Source organism: Caretta caretta, chromosome 3 (assembly GCF_965140235.1).
Source record: "Caretta caretta isolate rCarCar2 chromosome 3, rCarCar1.hap1, whole genome shotgun sequence".
Lineage (NCBI taxonomy): Eukaryota > Metazoa > Chordata > Testudines > Cheloniidae > Caretta > Caretta caretta.
The window spans coordinates 206666884-206689863 of NC_134208.1; the positions used below are offsets into that span (position 1 = coordinate 206666884).

General features: G+C 42.2%; 1 protein-coding gene across 2 annotated transcripts in view; it reads left to right on the plus strand.

The window, feature by feature from the left end:
* Positions 1-22980, plus strand: part of LOC125633321 (bifunctional protein GlmU-like) — a 130784-nt gene that overhangs the window by 54029 nt on the left and 53775 nt on the right. Inside the window, exons 1-2 of one of the 2 annotated variants that reach the window (XM_048842437.2) lie at positions 4263-4362; positions 18986-19085. The exons of the other annotated variant lie outside the window; for it this stretch is intronic. Of the exons in view, the coding sequence (XP_048698394.2) occupies positions 19011-19085 (75 nt within the window). The 5' untranslated portion in view covers positions 4263-4362; positions 18986-19010. Of the gene's footprint in view, positions 1-4262; positions 4363-18985; positions 19086-22980 lie in introns of those variants that run through there. 2 annotated transcript variants of the gene reach the window in all.

Here is a 22980-nt window from a genome sequence, read left to right on the forward strand (position 1 = left end):
CACGCTGGGTTGACAGGAGACACTCTCAGGTCAACTTACCTTACTCCTCTTGTTCCGGGTGGAGTACTGGGGTCGACCGGAGAGTGCTCTGCCATCAATTTAGTGGGTATTCACTAGATCCGCTAAACTGATCCCTGGTGCATCGATCGCCAGAGTGGTGATCCGGCGGTAGTGTAGACATAGCCATAGTAACACAATTCCTAGAAGTGAGCTAGCACAATCAGTGAGAATATTCTAACATAAGCTATTAAAATATAATGTTAGTATTGCGGTTTGTGTACAAAGTCCAATAAAAATACATGGCATGGTGGCACCTAGATTCTATGGTGAAAAGTTCAGTAGAAAACCTTATAATAATTTAATATTCCAATACAGTACATAGAGTCTGTGGTATGAAACACAAATCAAGAGTTCCAGAAGCGACTAGTGATATTGGGTGCCTCAATTTCGGGGTGTCTAACTTGAGACACCTTCAAGGGGCCTGATTTTAAGACAAGGCCGAGCACTTGCAAATCAGGCCCCTCTAAGATTGCTTAAATTGGGCATCCCAAAACTGGGGCCCTCGGAATCACTAGCCACTTTTGAAAATGTAAGCCACAGTACATAGTATACTAAATCATTAAGTAGGTGGCTTCTAAAGCATAAATAACTTGGTTGTTTCCATGATTTGGAAAAGGAAGGACTGGATGGGAGGATATAGCAAAAGCAGTTAGTCCACTTTGAGAACTGGTAAAATTCTCTTTCCAAGCATCGGCCAGAGCACTGCCCAGCTATACAGCCTTCAGAAATTACGTTTATCATCCAAAAGCTGATAGTCTCTTAACTACCTGTTTTAGTTGGTGCTGCTATAATACTCTATAATTTTAATTGCAAGCTGGTTTTCTACCTTACACTTGTTGATGGCTATTTAGAGCATCCTTGTTTTAATGTTTAATTACACTGTAATAGCACAATAATTACCAAGTAGCTACAGAGGAATTACATATTTGTCTGTTTCAGAGTAACAGCCGTGTTAGTCTGTATTCGCAAAAAGAAAAGGAGTACTTGTGGCACCTTAGAGACTAACCAATTTATTTGAGCATGAGCTTTTGTGAGCTACAGCTCACTTCATCTGTACTCTGTAAACAACGTTAACCCTATCTGCAAACAAAGAATTATGCAACAAAAGTAGTTGTGAACTTAAACAATAATGACCAAACATGTAAACGAAACTTAAAAAATGCAGTGACCTATGACATAAACAATATTTTAGTATAATTTCTTAGTAGTTAGCTGATTACCCTTTACTAGAAATAGGTTATATGGTATAATAGATAGTACTAAGAAGAATGTTGTTACTGTACTTTAAAGCTACATTGCACATTCATCATGCAAATACTATGTATCATGAATATTTGTTTCTTTCTACAGAGATGGTTTTAAATCAAGAGAATTGGAAATATTTCCAAATGAGTCATATTTGTTTTGGATGGATTTGTGAAGCCTTTTAAAAGAAAATTAGTGATACCACTGCCACAAGGTGGCAGTGTGTACAAGGAAATAAAAATCTCACATTTAAAATTATTTTTCCTGAGAGGTATAGAGCCCCTTAGACACAGTGGCCAAGTTGTTGGCCTTTAAAATTAAATTGTATTCACAGCTGTCTCGTACAGTAGGATTTAACTTCAGGATTTCAACTACTGATACTTTAAAAAAACCCACAACTTTATAAATTACTGCCACTGCTATGAAAGCATTCACCCAACCTGTTTTAACTACCTTGTCTCATACTGCAGAGTGCCTTAGTTCAATAGATATTTTGCATTGGCATTAAAGACTCAAAGATGCCTCATGAAGCACTTTGAGAAACATTCCATTTAGAAACACATCTGCTCACTTGCCACGGTTCTCATTTAAAAATTGAAATGAATGTAATCCATCTGTGCCTTCCTTATGCAACCATCACTGGGGCATCTAGGCACCAGATACAAAATTAAGAATAGCATGATTTCAGTCCATGAAAGACCATTTTCTCCACCTCTCCCTTATTTTTCAGATGTTTCATGTAGTGTGTATTTTCACGAGGAAGAGTGCCAGGCCATTCTTACCCCGTCACTGGTGAGGAAAGGCTTTGCAAAAAGTTGGGTCAACCTAAAACGTCAAGGCCCTGTTGCATCCTGAGTTTTGGTGCGAAAGAATTCCATAGCCAAGGATCTTCCCGTGGCAATGCCCTGCCCCAGTCCCCGAGAGATACACACTGGGCTCTGTTGGCTGCAGTGTTTGACTGAGCATAAGCTTTCGTGAGCTACAGCTCACTTCATCGGATGCATTCAGTGTATTTTCCACTGAATGCCTCCGATGAAGTGAGCTGTAGCTCATGAAAGCTTATGCTCAGATAAATTGGTTAGTCTCTAAGGTGCCACAAGTACTCCTGTTCTTTTTGCAAATACAGACTAACATGGCTGCTACTCTGAAACCAGTGTTTGACTGAAGAGGCAGCCTGTAATACAGATAGGTCCAAGACCATTGAGGGCTTTAAAGATTAGGATCAGAACCTGGAAGTGGGTCTGGAATTGGATGGGGAGCCAGGGAAGAGCACAGAGAATCACTGTGATATGATCAAATCAGTTTTTTAGTTTTTTTGGCCTGCTTTGTGTCTCTTTCTTTGTTAATTGTGGATATTTGCATAAAAACAAGATCTTTGACCCTTAAGAGTTTATGTGCTCCTCCTGCTTATTCCTCACCTGAGCTAACAATCCTCTACTGTTGATGATAAATTGTGATGTCACAGGGAATTAATACTCTCAGATGGGAAATAAACAGGAGTAGATTCACGTTAACATTAATTAGTCTTCTCAATATACAGGGCGGATCTCAGTTCTGATATGCTGCTTGCCCCAAATGTGCATTTTTCATCAGCATCAGTGGGATATTTGAGCATGTGGGTAGAACAGAAGAAGTACTGGAGTTAGTGTCCCCCCTGCTGATCTGAAAGGCAAGTTTTGACCCTGGGGAACAAGGATGCAGTTTTCATGCAAACATCACTGGTAATGGAGGAGGAGAAAAAGGGGGACATATAGTGTGGATCTTGACAGTGGGATCCATGACCTACAGTGATCATGGTCACACACAATATGTAATTGACCTATGGGGAGATTTCCCGTAGCACTGTAAGGTAGGTTCTATTGCTTTTGCCATAGCAAATTCAGAGTAGGACAATCCCTCCCCTTCCTCCTGACCACATTAACAGAGGTATTTCCAAATAAAATGTTTTCCAGAGTTTCCCATGAAGCACCAATAGCTCAGATTGTCTGGGAAGTTGAAGCATTCGGTCAGTGTTTACAGAACACTTCTCAGTAAACTTCTCACCTCTGTCACACGCACACAGTCCAATTTATCTCAAATTAGAGCATCTTTCACTAAAAGATGCTTATGCGCACTCCTTCTGGGATGTGCTTGTGTGTTTCCCATTCCAGTTTTTAGAGAAGGGCCTGAATTAAAACCCTGTATCTGAACTATGGCGTATGGAGTCAAAAATTATCTGGCTCCAGTAGGATTCAGTTTGCAGACTGAAGTTTGGCAGACTCCAGATACGGGATTTGAGGTTTTTCAGGAGTGTTGTACTGGGGCGCATCACATCTGGACTATAAAGGTGCAACAGGAGTGGCTCAGCGTGTTCTCTATTTTGCCAGTGGCAGATGGACTTGGGAGCAAACACTTGTTCAGTCCAGTTGGATCCAGGGGCTGGATTTGGGTGTTTGTGGTGACTGATGTCCTGGGATGCATTAGCATCCTGAGTTTTTTTTTGCTGAAGTAGAACTGGCTAAGTTTATTCTGTATGAATGTGTTAGAATTTGTGCAAGAAGGGCCAAAAATTGACTGGATAAAGGATTCCGTGGTGCTGTCGTGCCAGGATGTGTCAAGGTCTGGATTGTGTTGGTGCAGTAGGAGCATCAACACTTGTTCTCTGTTTAGGAATTAGAATTTGGGGCCTGGGTTCAAAAATTGTCTGGATCCAGCAAGATCCAGCTGTCAGATCCGGTTTTTGCATGCTCTTGCACTGGGGTGTGTGGGGATGTGGATCTTCCGGAGGCAGTAGGAATGGTCAGACTTGTTCTCTGTTTTAATAATACACTTTGTGTACAAAATCCGTCAGGATCCAAGTTCATCCGTCTTTTAGTTATTTCCTACCGCGGTAGCTGTGCTGCTTGCTCCAGAGCACCTCCCTTTCCTGGGCCTCTTGCCAGGGCCAAGCCACCTGCTTCGCCTGTGACCTTTGCACTGAGCGAACCGAGTCCTGGGGCCCAGCGCAGAGTCCTGGCCACAGGAGGGAGTCCAGGGAACAGGACAGCCACCGTGCAGGGCTCTAGGAAATTTAATATGGTAAGTTAAACTGCTTAGCTTGCTCTGCAACTTTGTTTCCTCTGCTCCAACTTCCCTGCTCCAACATTCACCTTCCTTGCTGGGGGGCTCCTCTGAAATTCAAGGCTGCGGTCCTGGCCCTGCTTTGGTCATTTTGGCTACTTCAAATCCCAGTGTCTCTGGCTGCGTCTGTGAGATGAATCAGCCATGCGAGGTTGTAATGTCCGTGTGCGTGGAGGTGATTAAACATCTTCAGGATTTAATTTCAGCAGCAATGCAAGGGGCAACGAGAGGTGTTGCCACAGGAGAGCAGTTCACCTTGACTGCACACGATGATCCCAAAGCACTGCACAGACTCCATAACATGTGGTACCACACTGTGCCTGCCTCTCCAAGAGAGAGGAGGACAACCAGTGTGGACAAACACAGGACAAAGACTGTTTTCAAGGGATACCTCACTCACACATCGGTAAAAAGAACAGGAGTACTTGTGGCACCTTAGAGACTAACAAATTTATTTGAGCATAAGCTCAATGAAGTGAGCTGTAGCTCATGAAAGCTTATGCTCAAATAAATTGGTTAGTCTCTAAGGTGCCACAAGTCCTTCTGTTCTTTTTGCGAATACAGACTAACACGGCTGTTACTCTGAAACCTGTCACACATCAGTGTTTCATTTGTAGTGTAAAATCAAACAGGTGGATCACAGTGTCTAATTACCACTGAGAAACAGGATGAAGTTTATCCTGTATTGACTCACTGCGGGATGTGGGATATTAGATACTAAATAAAGAATGTGCCTTAAGATAAGGAACAGGTGATCACCCTACTAATAGGAGAATTTGAAATTTCCCTCCCTTTGCGAATCTTTTCCCCAACATCATCCTACGTTTCTTTGTGAAAACAAAAATTGAATCATCTCCATGTATTTAAATTATGAGTTATAACTGGGAGGCTGATTGGTCTAATTTTCAGGTGCACTAAGGACCCCTTACACTATTCTGGTAAATGTTATTTACATGGGTTTTCTGTCCACTCTTCATGGTCAGAACAGTGTAAAAGGGCCATCGTAAAATGAGAACCTGGACTAATATATACCCCGTTCTGTAAGTGTCTCTGGACAAAACATAGACTTAGCACCTGCCTTTTATGTGGCCTTCCTGGATCGTCTAAAGGGCCTGATCCTGCGTCTGGGTCTACGTATGCAGAGCGCAATCGGGGCTCTGTGCATGAGCAATGGTTTGCCTGCGCAGATCCAGTTGCAGGATCTGGCCCTAAGAAAGAACTAATGTCTTTCTTTTGCCTCTGTTCTACTCAAACTTACTTTAATGGTTGCAAGGAATATAGCTGCTGAATCTCCGGCACCCTCAGCTGCTACACTACTGAAAGTCCAGAGGATTCTGAAGCTAGTCTGAGAAATTGCTCCTAAGGACAGGTGTTTGGGCAGCACCACAGGGAATCTCCTATGCCTGGGAAGAGGTGATATTAGTCCAAGTACACAGGGGCAGCCTTGTAATTTTACTAATATTCTGTGTGATTTCTGATATCCCTCTAGAGCAGAATAGAGGAGTCCTGTGGATGAGCCAGACTGAGCATTCAGTTGACGATCTCTGACGCTGACCTTGTTAGGTTGGGTTGGGGTACCTGTGTTTTGATATCATAGCTGTTTTCAACCTGATGCTTAGACTGTTAAGCTATGAAGAAGCCCCCATCTTTAGGATCTGGGTGAGAGATTGGCAATTTTGGCTAGGGAATCAGTTTCCTACTTCTCTAGCAAATAACCTCATTTATTTCCTCTCTGCATTGAGATCATTCAAATCACTTTCTTTATAGCCTCTTTAGATATAATTTGGACACCGATGTCATGTATAATATCTCTAGCATTGAGACTCTGTCTGCTTGAGATGGGGAGGGCATTTTGGGAATACAGTGATGTATATCATGACATTCCATCTAGACAATATGACTACTGTTGTATATGCAACCCTAAACCTGATATATATGGGATTAGAGCATAGTGGTTCCACTGAAGTCATTAACAAAAATTTCCAAGATTTAACCCTCAAAGCCCCAAACCGCCTTGTAAGGAACAGCATTTGGTAATATTGCTCACCATCTATACAGACACGACTAGGTACGATTTGGTTTGAGTGTTGTCAGCATAGGCACAGTGCACTCATTATGCACATGTAGATATTTAACATTCAACTTCTTCCTATAGGTTTTGTCCTTTTTTCTAAGTCCAGATTTTTCTTTTATTTCATTCTCTGCTTTGTGCATCCACGATGACTAGAATTTCACAAAAGCCTCTGTGGCTCTGAAAGAAACTGGATTGAAGCAGAGTTGACTGTTACATGAAGATAATTATGTAGTGATGCCATGTAGGTTGTCAGCGGATAGTATTTTGCAGAGAAAAAACATTTTGCTACAGTATTCAGTCCATTGTGTTTAGACGTGAGAATATTATGTGGATTCCTTTGGTGTTCCTTTTGCCGAAGTCTATTTGCAAAGGTTTATAACTTTCACTCTATTCTTACCCTAAACGGACCCTAGCCCCAGTGACTTCAGTGGGGGTTCTGCATTTATAAGGGATCATCCCCGGTGACCATATTGCAAGATTGGGGCCTTCAGAATAATTGTAAAATGAAGGTCTTCATCTTTCATAATGAGCATGTACTCTGGGGCTAGAGAGTGTCTCTTCTCCAAGCAGATCATTGCAGTTCCACCCCAAAATAGTACATAAAAAAAACCACCAAAACCATTTTTGTTAGGATCAAAGCCATAGACATTTATTTAAAATGACACAAATATGCTTTTACAAGTCTATTTAAAAAGAAGCTATTTTTATAACAACTCACAAAAGAATGTTCTCTAAAAATTAATCACTTTTTAGTATCAAAGTAACTGCAGTGACACATTCTGCAGCATGCATGCAGACCAAATGATGCACATCTAAAATGGCAAATACACATTGAGATGAGACCAATTGCTTTTTTTAGACTCTCAAACTACATGAACTTTTATGGAGCACTTTAGCTAATCAAGTCTAATCAAGACAGCCTAGTCATAAAAAAGATTGAAAAGGTAAAGGCCAGATATTCAAAGACTTACCCGCATGCTTAACGACACCTATGCTTAACTCTAAGCACGTGCATAGGTCTTGTGGATTCAGGACCCAAATGTTCATAGACAACCCTAGTGGTTTTGTCATGTACTTCTCTACGCAGAAAATAATGTCAAGGTAATAAAAAGGCATGAAAAATAATTTGAAAAGCTAAATAGGAGTGCTTTTGTACTCCATCTTTGCTGCCAAAATACATTAAGTTGCACTGTTGTGATTTTTTCCCCCTGAATTTTCTTTAAATTCTGTGTCTAGCAGCCTCCTTATATGAGGCTGGAAAAGTCAGCTGTGCCTTTACTCATTTTAACCACCAGGTGTCATCATTTTAGAGAGACAGGTGAACCAGATATGGAGAAGCTCTAAGAGCTTTACTGAGTTTTTCTGGGCATGGTTCCAAATGGTAATATCTTTTCCCACCAGTTGTGTTACAGAGCTACGCTTTAGTTCACTTAAAAAAAGGGGGAGGTAGGGGAAGGGGTCAGTTAACTCCCCCACAAATCCCGTTTCACTCATGTACAGTACTTTTGGGATAGCTGCTTTGTGAGCAAAGGGCCTGATCCTGCAACTGACTCCCTGTGCAAAGACCCCTGTGCTGGCGTGCAGCCTCACTGAGATTAGTGGGTCTCTGTGCAGGAACAGGGATCTTCTTGCACAGAATTAATTGCAGGATCACAGCTGAAATCATCTGCAGGACTACACAGACGAACTGCATGAAAGGAACAACAATAAATCTCTGGTATTGTGCCCGGCGAAGCAGGGGTGGCATTGTCGCATCACAAAGGTGCAGTTTTTATTAATCCAGCAAAGCCTGGGCAAAGGTTTTCAAAAGGGGCTCGAGATTTTTGGGTGACCGAGAGATGCCTTAAATGGGCCTGATTGTCAGAAAGTCCTTGGCCAACCCCCTGAAAAGCAGGCCCCTTTAATGTGTCTCATTTCAGGTACCCAGAAATCGAGGCAGCTAAAATTACTAGTCACTTTTGCAATTGCTGACTCTGATGTCTCTGTGGTTAACTGAACATCACCTACATTCTGCCTCCCTTGCGAGAAAGCTCTTACCTCCAGGACTATTGTCTATCTGCCTTTTCTTTTTCAAAGCAGTACAAGCTGTCAGTAGTGGACTACTCTGTACCACCCACCTACCCCTAATGTACAGGACTGGCTTTGCAACTGACATTCAATCAGATGCCCTGCAGCACAGATAGGATCCGTTATCACTTTCCTTCCACCAACCTTCACTTTTTTGACTTTAGGCAAATACATGGTGTGCTGGATAATTTGGCAAAATAGGTATTAGGCTCGAAGCAAATATATTGATAATTTCTAGAAAAAGGCTTTTTTTTTTCCTTTTTCTTTTTTTTTCCCTTGCAAACCTCATTCCTGGCCTGTAGCCAGCAGGGCAAATTCACTGCCAGTGTGAGTGGGCACAACTGCATAATTTAGACAACCATGGGGGTCCGTCTGAATTATGCCCGCCTCCACAGGGCTGCCCTATGGGCTTCAGAGCTGGATATTGCAGCCCTGCCCCTAACCTCTCCTCCATCCCTCAGCCCTGCTGCTGGCATGCCCCCTGGGCCCAGGCTTGGGATAGCATCATTAGGAGGCAGCGCTTAGAAGTCTTTGGCTCACCCTAGTCCTTATTTGATACAGTCTTCTATCTAAGGTATTTATACGGCCCTCATAACCACAGTATCTATGGTCCTCACAATCTTTTTTTTTTTAAATTAATTTACTCACACACACCCCTGTGAGGTAGGGAAGTGCTATTATCCCCATTTTAGAGATGGGGGTACTGAGGCACAGAGAAATTAATGGTATGTCTTCATTGTCGCGTTAACCAGGGCTCTTAGTCAGGTGTTAGCACCTAAGCCCCCTCCCATCCATACACAAAAATCTCTCCCCCAGGCTAGCTGGCCCATCCTAGGGTATAGGGTAAAGCTTAAGCGCTGCTTTCACTCAGGCTGGTAACCAGCCTGCTTTGCAACACAAGTTAAACCACTCAAGTGTTGATAGTCCTCCAGTGCCTTCCCACAATTCCCCTCTGTGCCCAGAAGGACAGACAAGTTCTCCCACAATTCACTGGGAACGAATTGTAGAGCAGCTCAGCACACAAACCCAAGGGATCTGGCTGCAGAAGTTTTAGCAGCACACATGGGGGAGCACAGCACCAGGGAGGACACAATACCTTGTGTGTAAGTGGCTGCTCATGCCCTGGCTAGACTATGACCCAGGTGCCGATCACCTGTTACTTTGACAGTGAACACACATGCCACGTGACTTGCCCTAGGTTACACAGATAGACTGTAGCAGAGCAGGGCATCAAACTCAGGTTGTCCCAGTCCAGGCCAGACCTGGGTCCATCCTCCCTATCTTTTCCTCACAATGCTTTTTATGAAATTAGTCCTTACAGCTGGTTGAAAACGTCTGGGTTTTCAGAATGTTGATTCTGTTTTTGCTGTTTACCGACCAGCACATCGAGTGGTTGAAATGTTTTGAAAACTTGAAATTTTGACACAAAATTTGCATGAAACAAAATTCAGAAATGTTCTCTGAAAAATATTTGGCATTTTCCATCCAGCTCTACTAACAATGTAAATGAACAAAGCCACCTATTCCTTCGGGATGCTAACCACTGGAGACTGGTACATAATAGGCAGAGGGATTCTGTCTTAGCCCTTCTATCTGAGAGCTTTACCCCCTGGATTTTGAACAATTGGGGTTTTTTGCTGTGGACTTATAATGGTCCGGTCCAGCAGAGAGACAGATTGCAAGGCTGATGCTCGCTTATATTCTGTTCATTGGTCCCTGAGCCCATTCAACTGCAGAGTTGGACACCAGCCTTCAACAGCCCAGCTGATTTTAAAATGAGTCCCGGGGCTGGGTGTGGAAATCAGTGGCTCTTTTCGAAAGAATAGAACTGTTAGTGTCTGAATGGCAGTACTATGCTCCTTTTGTTTTTCTTTCTTTAGCTCTTTGTTATAGCAACATCTGTAGTCTTGAGTAAATAGCATACGGGGAGAATACATCTTGTATTTCTATTAAAGAAGCAAAACGGTGTAGGGGCCATGTTAATGTATAAACTATATAGTCTGCATGTGAAGGAAGTTGATACTTGCTGGTTTGGGATTAAAGGCAGCATCTTCCTTTGTAACACCTCTAGGCCGATCATGAATAATATCATTACTATTTATATAGCACTTCGTGAGCCACATCCTCAGCTTGTGCAAATCTGCATAGCTCCATTGACTTTAACAGAGCTCTGCTCATTTACACGAGCTGGGGATCTGTCCCAATGACTTAAGACGGTGCACAGACATTTGTTAATTAGTGAAGCATATGAGAGAGCCCTGATAGTCTCTTCCCATGAACTTTCTACAAATACAGGTCACTGTCATGTCAATGTGAAGTTTTAAAATATACAGTTATAAAGGATTGCTAAAATTCTTGCAAAGAGAACTCGTTTTGAAATGATGCCAGAGCTCCTAGGTTGAATGTCATCCAAGCAATGATCTTTAATGCAGTGTATGGTCTCTAAAGGAGAGCAATTTAATCATGAATCCGCTTGAGATTGTGCTGCTCCAGGACCTATTCATCGCTATGAAAATCTTTCCATGGACTTCAATGGGGCTTCAGATCTGGCCCTTAAAGAGCAAAAATCAGGACCATAGTTAGGGTCTAAAAAAGAAATCTTTCACAAGGAAAAATTGTCAATACAAAACATATTTAGAGTCTCAAAATAGTGAATTTTGGAAGGGGGAGTGGAGCTTGCAGAGATTAACATGGTAGAGCAGGGTCTCGAGGCAATGTATTTCCATAGACACCACACTGTAACTGGGAGACTAGCAGCTGGATGCTGTTCGCTCTATTTCTGTTGTGGCTATAGGAAACAGTGATGCTTGTGGGCCTGCAGGAATCAGGTAGTTGCTGTGGAATATTGAGACTATCCGGTACCATGCTGGTCATGTTGCAGAGCTCACTGGAGAAGCTGCCATATGATGGGGTGGGGTGGGGTGGGGAGGGTGAGAAGAAGTGACCCAAAGCATGAACTAAAGAAATTATAATCTTACCCATGGAATATTAGCCCTTATTACACAGTTCCTGGAGATCGAAATGTCAAACTTGTTCCTTGCTCATGTGACTACTTACTTGAGACCAGTAGGGTAAGCATGACTAACAGCAGGATTTGGCCTCAAGGCTGTATTGTTTTTCTCTGCAGTCCTGCCCCAGCTTTCACCAGTCTTACTAATAGGATCAAAGCACATACCTCTGAATGACATGTTGATAAATGAGTGACTTCTGTATGTCCCGGTAGAAAATCTCCTTGGTGAATCATCATTTTTGTCTTTTGCCTGTGTTCAGCTATGAGCCATCTTTGTACCTGTTATTTTAGCTCTGTATTCTGTCCTCTGTGTTGTTTTCTACCCCAGACTCAGTATTTGCCATGCCAGCCTGTGTTTTGTGTGTGTTTGTGTTGGATTAAAAGACGTGGCGTGTATCCATAGAGAAGTTAGATTTAGCCAGAAAACCACACGATATATGGGATTCTTCCAAATTTGGAGCTTGTTTTTCACACCTGATGTAAAACCAACTAACTCACAATTCAACTGTAGTTTCATGGTTTTCATCTCATTTGAGCCCTTGCTTAGGTCAAGGGAAATTTACCACCTTAAAATGGGATTGAAAGCATTATCAGTCCAGGTCCCACCTGCCGTGAGGTTAGAAGGACTCCTAAAGGAACTAAGTCAAGTGAGAACAGGAAGGGAGGAGTGAACTTAGAGACCAAACGGCTGGCAGAATTGCTGAAATCTCCCTCACTGCTGGAGTTAATTCCCTCAATGCAGTGAGGAGACAGGTGATAGTTTTCTGCATTTTAAAAGCTGTTGTCAAGACCCAGCTGGGGAAATCTCATGCCACCAGTTGGTCTTAAAAGTCTGCCAGAAGAACTTTCAGAAGCAGATGAGATGACGAGCAGCTTGAAGAAGAACGTCTTGTGGGCTGTGTGTGTCTGTGATCCGCAGGTGCAGCAGCGAAAAGAGAATGGTCTATTAATAACCTGCACCATCATGGCATTTGACAGCTGACTAGTTAAACTGAAATATTGGCATTCTTAATATTATTTCACAAGTTACCTACAGGCTTAACCTAATTTTCTTTAAAATATTATAACAGATTTTAAGGCCAGAAGGGCTCATTAGATCACCTTTCATCCTGTTACTCCTGTATTGAGGCCAATAACTTGTGTTCGACTATATTTGTTCTTTCAGCCAGGGGTCCAAGATTGATTTGAAGACATTAAGAGATGGAGAATCCGCCACTTTCCTGGGTAGTTTGTTCCAGTGGTTAATCACCTCACTGTTAAAAATGTGTGCCTTAGTTCTAATTTAAATGTGTGTGGCTTTAACTTCCAGCCATGGGTTCTTGTTCTGCCTTTCTCTGCTAGATTAAAAAGCTGGTATTTTCTTCCAGTTTAGATCCCTCTCACGAGATTAATGTTAGTTGTTAATATTGTCATTTATTATTAATTATTGGCTGTGCTTGGCCCAGAGTAAAAAGAGAGACTTGTCTCGAGGACTGTATTCAAGGGACCCAATACTGCAAATACTGTGTATGTCTACACTGCAAGTAAAACCCCATGGCTGACCTGTGCTGAATGACTCAGGTTCAGGGGGCTTGGGCAGTTCAATTGCAGTGTAGCCTGGGGTCTTGGACCCTGTGAGGTGGGTGGGTTGCCAAGCCCAAAACTCTACACTGCAATTAAACAGCTCCTTAGCCTGAGCCCCGCCCACGCAAGTCAGCAGGCACAGTCCACCCGCAGGTGTCAAACTGCAGTGTAGACATACCCACTGTGAGCGTGTTTAACTTCACTCATGGCAAGTGGTCCATCAAAAGCAAAGTTAAACAAGTGCATAAGTATTTGCAGGATTAAGAGACAGAAACAGACCAGATAAGTGTGAGTCTTCCAGTACAGGAGAGTGCAAGCTAAGACCTCAATGCACAACTTTACTTGTGTGAGTTGTTCCACTGAGTTGGAATGCAGTGAAGGAGAGTGCAATGTCATCCAATGGACAGGGCACTGAACTGAGACTCCGATCTCAGATGGGGGCCTGTCGGCATTATTGTAACACCAATCGTTAATAAAAATGAGTTTGATGGGCCTACCCATGTGAGTAAACTTGTGCATGTGTTTAAATGTTTGCAGGATCAAGGCCTTAGAGTTAGTTGGTTTCATCTTCCTGATCTCAACCTGTTTCCTCTGTTAGAATGCTGGGTGCAGCAGACATTTCATGAGTTCATGTTTGCAGACGTACATTTTTTTTTCTTTTTCAGAATATTGGGTATCTGTTTCTTTCCTCTTCCAAATTCAAAACACTATTTGAAGAGACAAAATAAAAATTCCCTTGTTTGTAGCTGCCTTTTTTAACCTTTGTAGGGTATGTCTACATTGCAGCGTGGAGGTGTGCTTCCTGGCCTGGGTAGATAGACTTGCACTAGCTCTGTTCCAGCTAGCATGCTAAAAATAGCAGTGTGGACTTTGCAGCATACGCGGCATCTTGGGCTAGCTGCCTGAGCTTGGACCCAGGGGTTGGATGGGCTTGGATGCGGGCGGCTAGTCCAAGCCACCATCAGTGCCGCAATAACCACACGAGTGCGCTATCTTGTGCAAAGCCGGTGTGAATGTCTGCACCCATGCTCGCAATCATTCCGTCTCCAAGCTGCGGTGTAGACGTATCCTTTGAGGCATGAGAGTGCAACTTGTTTCCCTCGAATTTAAGTGGGAGATTTTCAAAGGCCTGCACAAAGGGCAGGTCAAGCAATCCCAATGGAAATTTGGTGCCTGACACCCCTTTATGCCTTTAAAAATCTTCCCATATATGTTTTTTCATTTGTTTGCTTCAATCGGTTATGAACAAATGTATCCGGTGGATGTACCTGGCTCATCGACATCAACTCAGCTGTGTTCTCATAGCTAACAACATTACCTGAAAATCAGCAGGAGGCTCCCAAGAGCACAGAACGTTGGTTTTGTCTATGTCGTGGGCAGACAGTTTTCTGCTTAGGTAATATCTCGTCTATGGTTTTATAGCTCTCCTGGCAGTGGGGTTTGTAAAGAGCTATCATTTAACATAGGAGGGTCATGGACTGTTCCATTAGAACAAAACATTAATGTAAACATTTATCAAATATAAACAGGGTGGTACTAAATCTTTATAAAAATGCAAACTGATACTCTGCAACAGGGCCACAAAGAAAGGTGTGTGTGAACTGTAAATTCCAACAATTACAGTCAATACACTAGCCTGCTCACAATAGCTTTAGGTCTTGATCCTGGTAAGTGCTGAATGCCTTCTGCGAGGCACACAGACATGATATCCAGCACATCTCAGGAGGTGCTCAGCACCTTGTGCGATCTAGCCCTGCTAAGGAAAGTTACCAGACAAAAGAAAGAACAGACATCCTGTTTTGTTCCTTCATGGGATCTCCCATGTAGCAGTGTCTGAAGGAGAGAAGGAAACCAAAGAAGGGCAAGGGAAAGAAACACGTCAGCAATAAACACCGCCAAGCAGAACCCACTTAAATGTAATCTGTAATGGTGCCACAGGTGAAGTCATCCTTAGTTGACTTCCTATAGAAGTTCTGCTGGAGATAGTCCAGAAGCAAGCAGTGTTGACTGATATGCCAGGACTCAGAGTGCTTTATATGGGTCCGCTGATTTTTGCAGAAGTCTTTTAAAAGTCTGCCCTGCTCTCTCTCCCTCCTTGTTGCTTGGGGAGAATGTGGACTACTAGTACGATCTTCAAAATCAAAGCCCTGTGAAAATGCTAGGAATGTTGCAGAGGTAAATCCAGGCCCATTATCCAAGATGAGGACTTCAGGAACTCCATGTCTTGCAAATATTGACTTTAGTTTCTGAATGACCTATGCCAGTGAATTCTGAATATAGCCAACTCTATATATCTCAAAGTAATCAACTGCAATTATGTATGTCCTTTCCAGAAAGACTGATCTGTGGCTACCAGCTGCCAAGGTCTTTCAGATTGCTTTGTAGAGAGCAATGGTTCTGGAGACTGTTTCCCCACCCTACCCTCCACCCCCCAGTTACATATTTTACAACCCTCTACGAAGGTCTGAATTTGCCTGTTCAGATCAGGCCACCATAGATTGTTGTGCTCATGCCCTGCATTTTTGTTACTCCTTGGTGTCCTGCCCGGATTTTGGATAGCATCTCTTTATGAAGTACCATAATGATAAGAATGGACCTTCAGCCATGTAAAGCTTATTTCAGTCCTGCCAACAAGGCAGTAGGTCTGTTGGAAGTTGCCTTCTTCAACCACACCCTCTTTGACAAAGTTGAGTCCATTTCCAGCATGTTCATCCTTTAGTTTTTCATCTCTAATTTGCTGAAGTTGGCTGGCAGATGCTGGGGTTGCTGCCATAATAAGGTCAATGTAGCCTTCGACATCTTTCTCTAAAGCCTCTTCTTCCATTGGTGGCTGCTTGGCTGCTGCTCTAGATGGTGTCTGCTGCTATTGGTGCTTTCCCAGGTATGTTTTCAATGTTGAAAGAAAATTGTATCCGCCCGGCTCGAAATCTTTGATTCTGAGGTAGAAAGTCATCCAGTGGTTTCGAACCCAGTAGTTCCAATAAGGGCTAGTGGTCTGTTTCTATATTAAAATTCACGACAAATACAGTAGAACCTCAGAGTTATGAACTGACCAGTCAACCACACACCTCCTTTGGAACCGGAAGTACGCAATCAGGCAGCAGCAGGGAGAGAGGGGGGAAAAAAGCAAAGACAGTACAGTACTGTGTTAAAAAAAATTAAGGGAAAGTTTTCAAAAAGATTGGACAAGGTAAGGAAACGGTTTCTGTGCTTGTTTTATTTAAATTAAGATGGTTAAAAGCAGCATTTTTCTTCTGCATAGTAAAGTTTCAAAGCTTTACTAAGTCAATGTTCAGTGGTAAACTTTTGAAAGAGCCACCATAATGTTTTGTTCAGCATTACAAACAACCCCCATTCCTCATAACTCTGAGGTTTTACTGTAGAAAACAGAACTTATCTGAAATCTCTCAGCTCTCTGGATCCATCCATTTAATAGGCAGCAGGTTTAAAACAAACAAACGGAAGTATTTCTTCACATGGTGCACTGTCAACCTGTGGAACTCCTTGCCAGAGGACACTGGGCTAGATGGACCTTTGGTCTGATCCCATCTGGCCGTTCTTATGTTCTTATGAACGTCCACTGCCTGAGCTGCCAAAATCAAACTTTTCTAGCAGAGCCATTTATGCTATTTAGGCTCCACTGCTGCCTTGAGACAGGGCGCTGACCACTCCTGGCTGCAGCTTTCACAGGTCTCCTTCCTAACTTTCCACTTGCCCCACTCGCTCACCACCCTGGCAGTCTGGGGTTCTCTTCTTTCCTTTACTACTTCTTTAAAGAGAGGGTTTCACTCACTGTTGACCCCAGGTACTGCAAGGAAGTAAACATAACGAGCCATGCTTTAAGCTGCAACTAGTAAACTCTCCCAACCAGGAAGTTCCCACGTTTATTAAACTCCCCACTGCAATGCATCCTGGTCCTCTCTGGTAACACTCCAAGACCTCCACAATGTGCTTTGCTGGATCAGGAGCAGAGCGCACAGCACCTGGCAGAATTGAGCCATAGACCATAAAGGCCGTGTGACCCACCCAAGGAAAAGTAAATGAAAGGTGGTGATGCTGAGCTCCTGAGCAGATTGTCTTAACTTCACTGCTGTAATTAATAGGAACATATGTCTTGTTGACTGGGTCAGACTTGAGGTCCATCTAAGTATCTTGTCTCTGACGTTGGCCAGCACCAGATGCTTCAGAGGAACCCCTCTGCAGGTGGATGAGGGATAATCTGCCCTCTATAGAAGTCACTCCCTAACCCACAATAGAAATTGGCTTAAGCCCTGAAGCATGAGATGTTATATCAGTTATCAAACTCTTTTTTAGATTTACTATCCCTCTGTATTCCTGTTATCCATATAAATGCCCATTCTCTCTTACAACCTCACTAAGTTCTTTGTCTCAAAGACATCCTGTAGCAATGCGTGCACAATTAGACTGTGGAGCTGAGCTGTGTGTGGGGGAAACATCAACTAATTTTGTCACCAGTTAATGGGTTGGTTGGCACTAAACCTGATTTGCAGACCACGGCGAAAGCTCAGTAACTGTGGCCGCTAAGTGTTTCACCTTAGCCAGACAACAAGTCTGGCACATCGGTGCCCACTTGTAAGTCACCCAGCACATTTTCCTTGTAGTTCAGCCCTCGACGTATTTGCATAGCGAGGTTGCCACCCCTCCTTCCAGTTCCTTGTGGTAGGATGTCCTGCAGCACGTTGGGCCGTGCGCTGCTGTGGCGTTGTGTGAACGTTGTTAGAGCACTCTGTCCTGCTGAGGCACTAGGGGACAGCTGCATGGATTCGTCCAGAATAGACTGGCACAAGCAGCCATGTAGATTCTGGTGCACACACGCAGCTGTGCCAGCTGCTATGTGGACAGAGAGCGGCAGATCCTCAGCTGCTGTAAATTAGCTATGATCATTTGCACTAGGATCGGATCTGTCCCCAAATGAAGCATGTTACTTGTAACTTGTTAGGGTGATATTGCCTCTAGTGGGTTACAAAATTACAATTAAAAGTTGCATTATGGGCGGAGCCAAAATCTAGTCCAAACTATCCCCCACCATATACACTGAGTGGCACAGGAGCCAAAACTCAGACCCAATCTTAATTCTCTCACCATGGCAGACACAAATGATTGTGAGTGCAAATGAAGGGCCAAACAAGGTGAAACATTCAGCCAAAGCAATAACAGGTGATCCAGCATATGCACAATGACCCTGATAAGATAAATACAAATCCAAACAGGACAATGGAGAGCCAAGGAATAATTATGAACAGATGAATTTGCAGCTATCCCATGAAACAACCTTTGAAAATTATTGTGTGACACAATCATATCCCTACTTATCAGGGTTTCTGCACAAAGCATGGAAGATTCAGACAATGAAAGCCAAGGAGGAAGTTCTCAAAGACACAAATAGCAGCTTGGTGCCTAAATTCCATTGAAAGCGAGTGGGAATTAGGCACCTAACTCCTGTCTATAACTTTGCAAATTTTCCCCTTGGCCCTTACATGATCCACCTGGAACTCATAATTTTGAGTAAGGATCAGCAGAGCACTTAAGAACATTCTTAAATTTAAGCACATGCTTAAATGTAAGTGCACAGGGCCCCAATTCAGCAAAGCATTTAAATGTGTTCTTAATTCTATTCCTGTTAAGCAAAGCACTTGAATTCACACTTAAGTGTTTTGCTGACTTGGGGCCTAAATTAGCTCTACACATTTTATTGGACTCCAATAAAATTTAAACTAGGTTATTTATTGGACAAATTCTCACATAAAATTCATAATCTAGTTGGCACCCAAAATATAATCCATTTTTATAGAAACTGATGCAATTCGAAATGCATCTTTTTAAAAAATGAATTGTTTCCATCCCAGGTGTTTGCCCTCTGCTTTTGCCTATATGCAGTGTTCAAGTGTTCGGTTTCAAAGTGATGACTTACATGTGTTTGAGGAACAGCAAACTTCTGAAAAAATGGTATGTTAGAGCTTCCTACTCCACATTTTCTGAGGCAAAACACGAGTGTAAGATGAAAAGAGAGTTCTCTGGCAATCTTTCATTTTGTGTTTGCTTATAATTCATCATCATTTGTGGCAGATCTTTTATCATCTACTCTACCTTATGTCTTTTATCTTTTCTAATACTGTATTTTAATATTTAAATATGCCTTGCAGTTCAATTAAAAAGTGACCATCCTTTGAGAAAAGGACTCATCATACACTGTGTGCTTTGCTTTTTTTGTTTTGTGCTTAAAGGCGATTTAAAAAAAAAACAAAAAACAAAGATATAACTGTATTGTAGTACAATAAGAAAATGCAATGATTACTTTCCACCACCTTTTTGCCAGACAAATTCATCTGTGCTTTTTGCTTTAACAGTAGGGAACAAAAATGTGCAAAATAAGAAGATATATTTTTAATTTATGGGAGTTTTTTAAAAGGCTGCATTAGGTTCAGATTAAAGCCTGCCGCAGTTTCAAGGGAAAATTTAAGAAAATCAGTTTTCCCAGATTGGGGGGGTGGGGGAAGGAAGGAGAGAAAAACACTGCAGCTTATAGTGTTCTTTGTTATTTGACTCAATAGCTCTGTTCCCATGAATAGCTGAATAATCACTGGTTGGCCCAGCGGTGGTATACATACAGACTTATCTCCTTCAGACTCTGTTCTTGAACCTGCAGCAGCACGGTTTTGATCATTAACAGTTTCTTGCTCTTATCGTTAATTTTTTCTACATCTGTGAGTCTTACTCTGAGACTGGAACACAGCCATTATTCCCTGCTGCGGAACCGGCAAGCTCTATAAAAACATGGTTTTCAGATAAATTAACATTCTCACAAGAAATCATAAGGAATGTCAAGAAACCAGGAGCTAAATGTAAAAATTTTGGTGGGGAAATTTGCAAATGTGCTGTCTTACAGAATTCAGAGCGTGAGAGGAAACATACATAGCTTAGTAAGTAACAATGCTTCAGAAGAAAACACTTGAGTAAAATTTGTATTTGGAAAGGCTGCGTGGTTTTGCTACCTGTTATTAGAAATTGGTAGTGTGTAATATCTGTGATGTCAGCCATGGGCACCTGCAGATGCTGTGAATGCAGCAATTCTCAGCTGCAGCACAATGGAAGCAGAATTTAAAGTGGGTATAGATTTCTAATGTGCAAAGGCCCCTGGGAATTATTGTTTGCAGGGTGGTATCTATTACCTAAGGTAAATCATGAGTGGTGTTTGGATTTTAGTGGAATATTAAATAATGAATGGCTTGATAATGCTAACCTTATTTATGTTATGGTACTGCCTCAAGGGCCTACCTAGATCAGGGTGGTAGGTGCTGTACAAACCCATAGTAAGAAACAGCCCCTGCCCATGATTTTTATGATTATTAAATAGACAAGTGAGGCTATATGCGTATTATTGTATAGAGGGAACTAAGGCAGAGGAAGACTTGTCTGACGTCACACACAGCATCTACGACAATGCTGGGAACTGAATCAAGGTTCCCTGAGTCCCAGCATTAGAAGACTATTCTTTCTTTCAGTGTGGGTAGTTCTTTCTTATGCAGTAGTCCTGTGTCCTTGAACGGGTCTACTTCCAATAGTAAAGACTACGCACATGAGCCATGCATCACTAATAGGATTGGTCCCTTAGTGCCTTGCAGGTTAAAAGTGATGGTAAGAAGCTTCTTATTTCCTTTACAGTTCTGCAATTTAAATTGTTGTTGCATGTAGTCCTGTGAGGGCACCATCATTTCAGAGGCTAACGAAGACATGAATAACAAAGGAAACTGAAAGCAAAGCTTTCTCTGGTTTTGGTTTGATAATTCATACTTATTATCTCTTTGTATTTTGAGCATCACCTTTCCCACTTACAAACAGTTATATGGTTAAAAAGATATTTCCAGAAGATAGTAACCTTGGCAGTAGTTGTCAAGGCTAATAGTTTGACATTTCATATCACCCACAGCTAATCAACTGAACATGGCAACACATTTGAAAAACCCATTATAGATGTACAGCTTAGGAGTAATATGTCAAAGCTAGCACTAACAGCTGTTATGTAAACTGGCTGATTTTCTTCTGCTGAATAGTCACATGGTAAAAGAAAAAGTGCTTTTGAAGGACTCAAGAGCATCTAAGCATGAGGACCTGAATAGTGTACTGTACTTTTGAATGCCATATATTTATAGAAAGTTTGCCACGGTGATAAGCACCCAGTCTTCTCTTTCAGCTGCTTTAAGATATTTTTTTCTCCCCCTAAACTGCTGTAGTTTCCAAAAGATGTGCTGTAAGATATACTATGCGACAGGTGTCTCTGATAACCTCTGAAAACAATCTTTGGTACAAATGGTTTCCATAACTGTTGTCTATACCTTCCTCCAAGATCAGGGAAGCTCAAAGAACCCAGAAGTTACATTCAGAACTGTTTGTACGCCCCATACACCTAAGTCCAGTAGGCAGAGAGAGAGAGAGAAAATAATTTTGTTCGGAGTCTTCTAGAATAACTAGTTGCTCAAGATAATAATTCTTAAATTAGTTGCGCTTGCTAATTGCTGAGGAAATAATATTTTTCTTTAGGTGCTGGGTAGGTTTCAAAGCTTGTATATAGTGGAAAAGAACTCCGTGTGCTTTGAAAACACCAGCTGAGCAACCTTTTACAGTGGAGTTAAGAAGATCATTACCAGTCACATAAAGGGCTTCAGCTGAAGGCTGGCAGCTTTATTTAATAATAATGTTTAATTCAGCAACATTGTGTGCAAAAGGATGGCTCAGACAGGTTTATTGTTTAGGAAAGAATTGGAAACAAATACAGAAATACACTGAAAACTTACGCTTGCTAGAAGTGAGGTACAAGTCCTTTCTTTGCAGATTCAGATGTTAGTGAAAGAGACAACCATCTGCAGTCTGCCATGGCACTGAGATGATACCGGCCTTCAAATGCACTGTTGCAACTTCCATTGATACCAGCGTGAGCGGTGTGTGTGCCTCAGGGGCCAGAATTGGCTTACTGACCTTAGCAGAGATATTGAGTGGAGGTTCATGCTAGTTTTGTTCAAGTGAAGAAATTAGTCGCATTGGACTGGGGCTCAGGAGACCTGGATTCCAGTCCTGGCCCTGCCACTGGCCTGCTGGGTGACCTTCTGTAAAACAGTTTTCCCATCTGTAAAATGGGGATAATAATTACCTTCTTTTGAGCTGTATGGATGACAAGCACCATGTAAGAATTAGATATAATTTCTTTTCTCATTTACAATAACACCACCACAGTGCTAATGCCTGTGGCTGAATGTAGAATCTTCCTAACTTAGTGGCTGCCACATTCTATTTGTTCACTTCGTTGCTTGTGTGTAGTTAGAAACGTTATTTGCAAAGGGTTTGGGGTTGTTCTCTAAACAATACAAAAAGCACAGTGGAAATGCAAGGTGTTAACTTGTCATCTGCTTATTCATGAACACTGCAATCGAAGTAGAATAAATAAACAGACATCATTAAATAATCCAGTTAATTTGAACTATGTGCAATGAAGTAGCTCACAGAGTGCTACAATGCAGGACAAATGGAATTGGGACTGGCCATGGGACACTAGCTTTCCTGCTCAGTATGCACAGAGGATGCCGGTTTGAGCTCTGTATTAGCACCCTCCAGCTGGCCACTGAATGCAGCGTGGTTGCTGGTTTGAAAACAGATATGCTCTCCTGGCTGGAACGGAAGTGTCACAATGACAGCTGTTTTTTTAAAAGAGGATTGCTAACAGAATAGCTAATGGGAAGTGGTAGTTGCGGAATGAAACTGGTTGGGCCAGGCTGAAAGGATGAGTTAGATCTTCCATTTTCTTTCCATTCCACTAGTATCTCCGGAGGATGTTAAACAGAAGCTACCA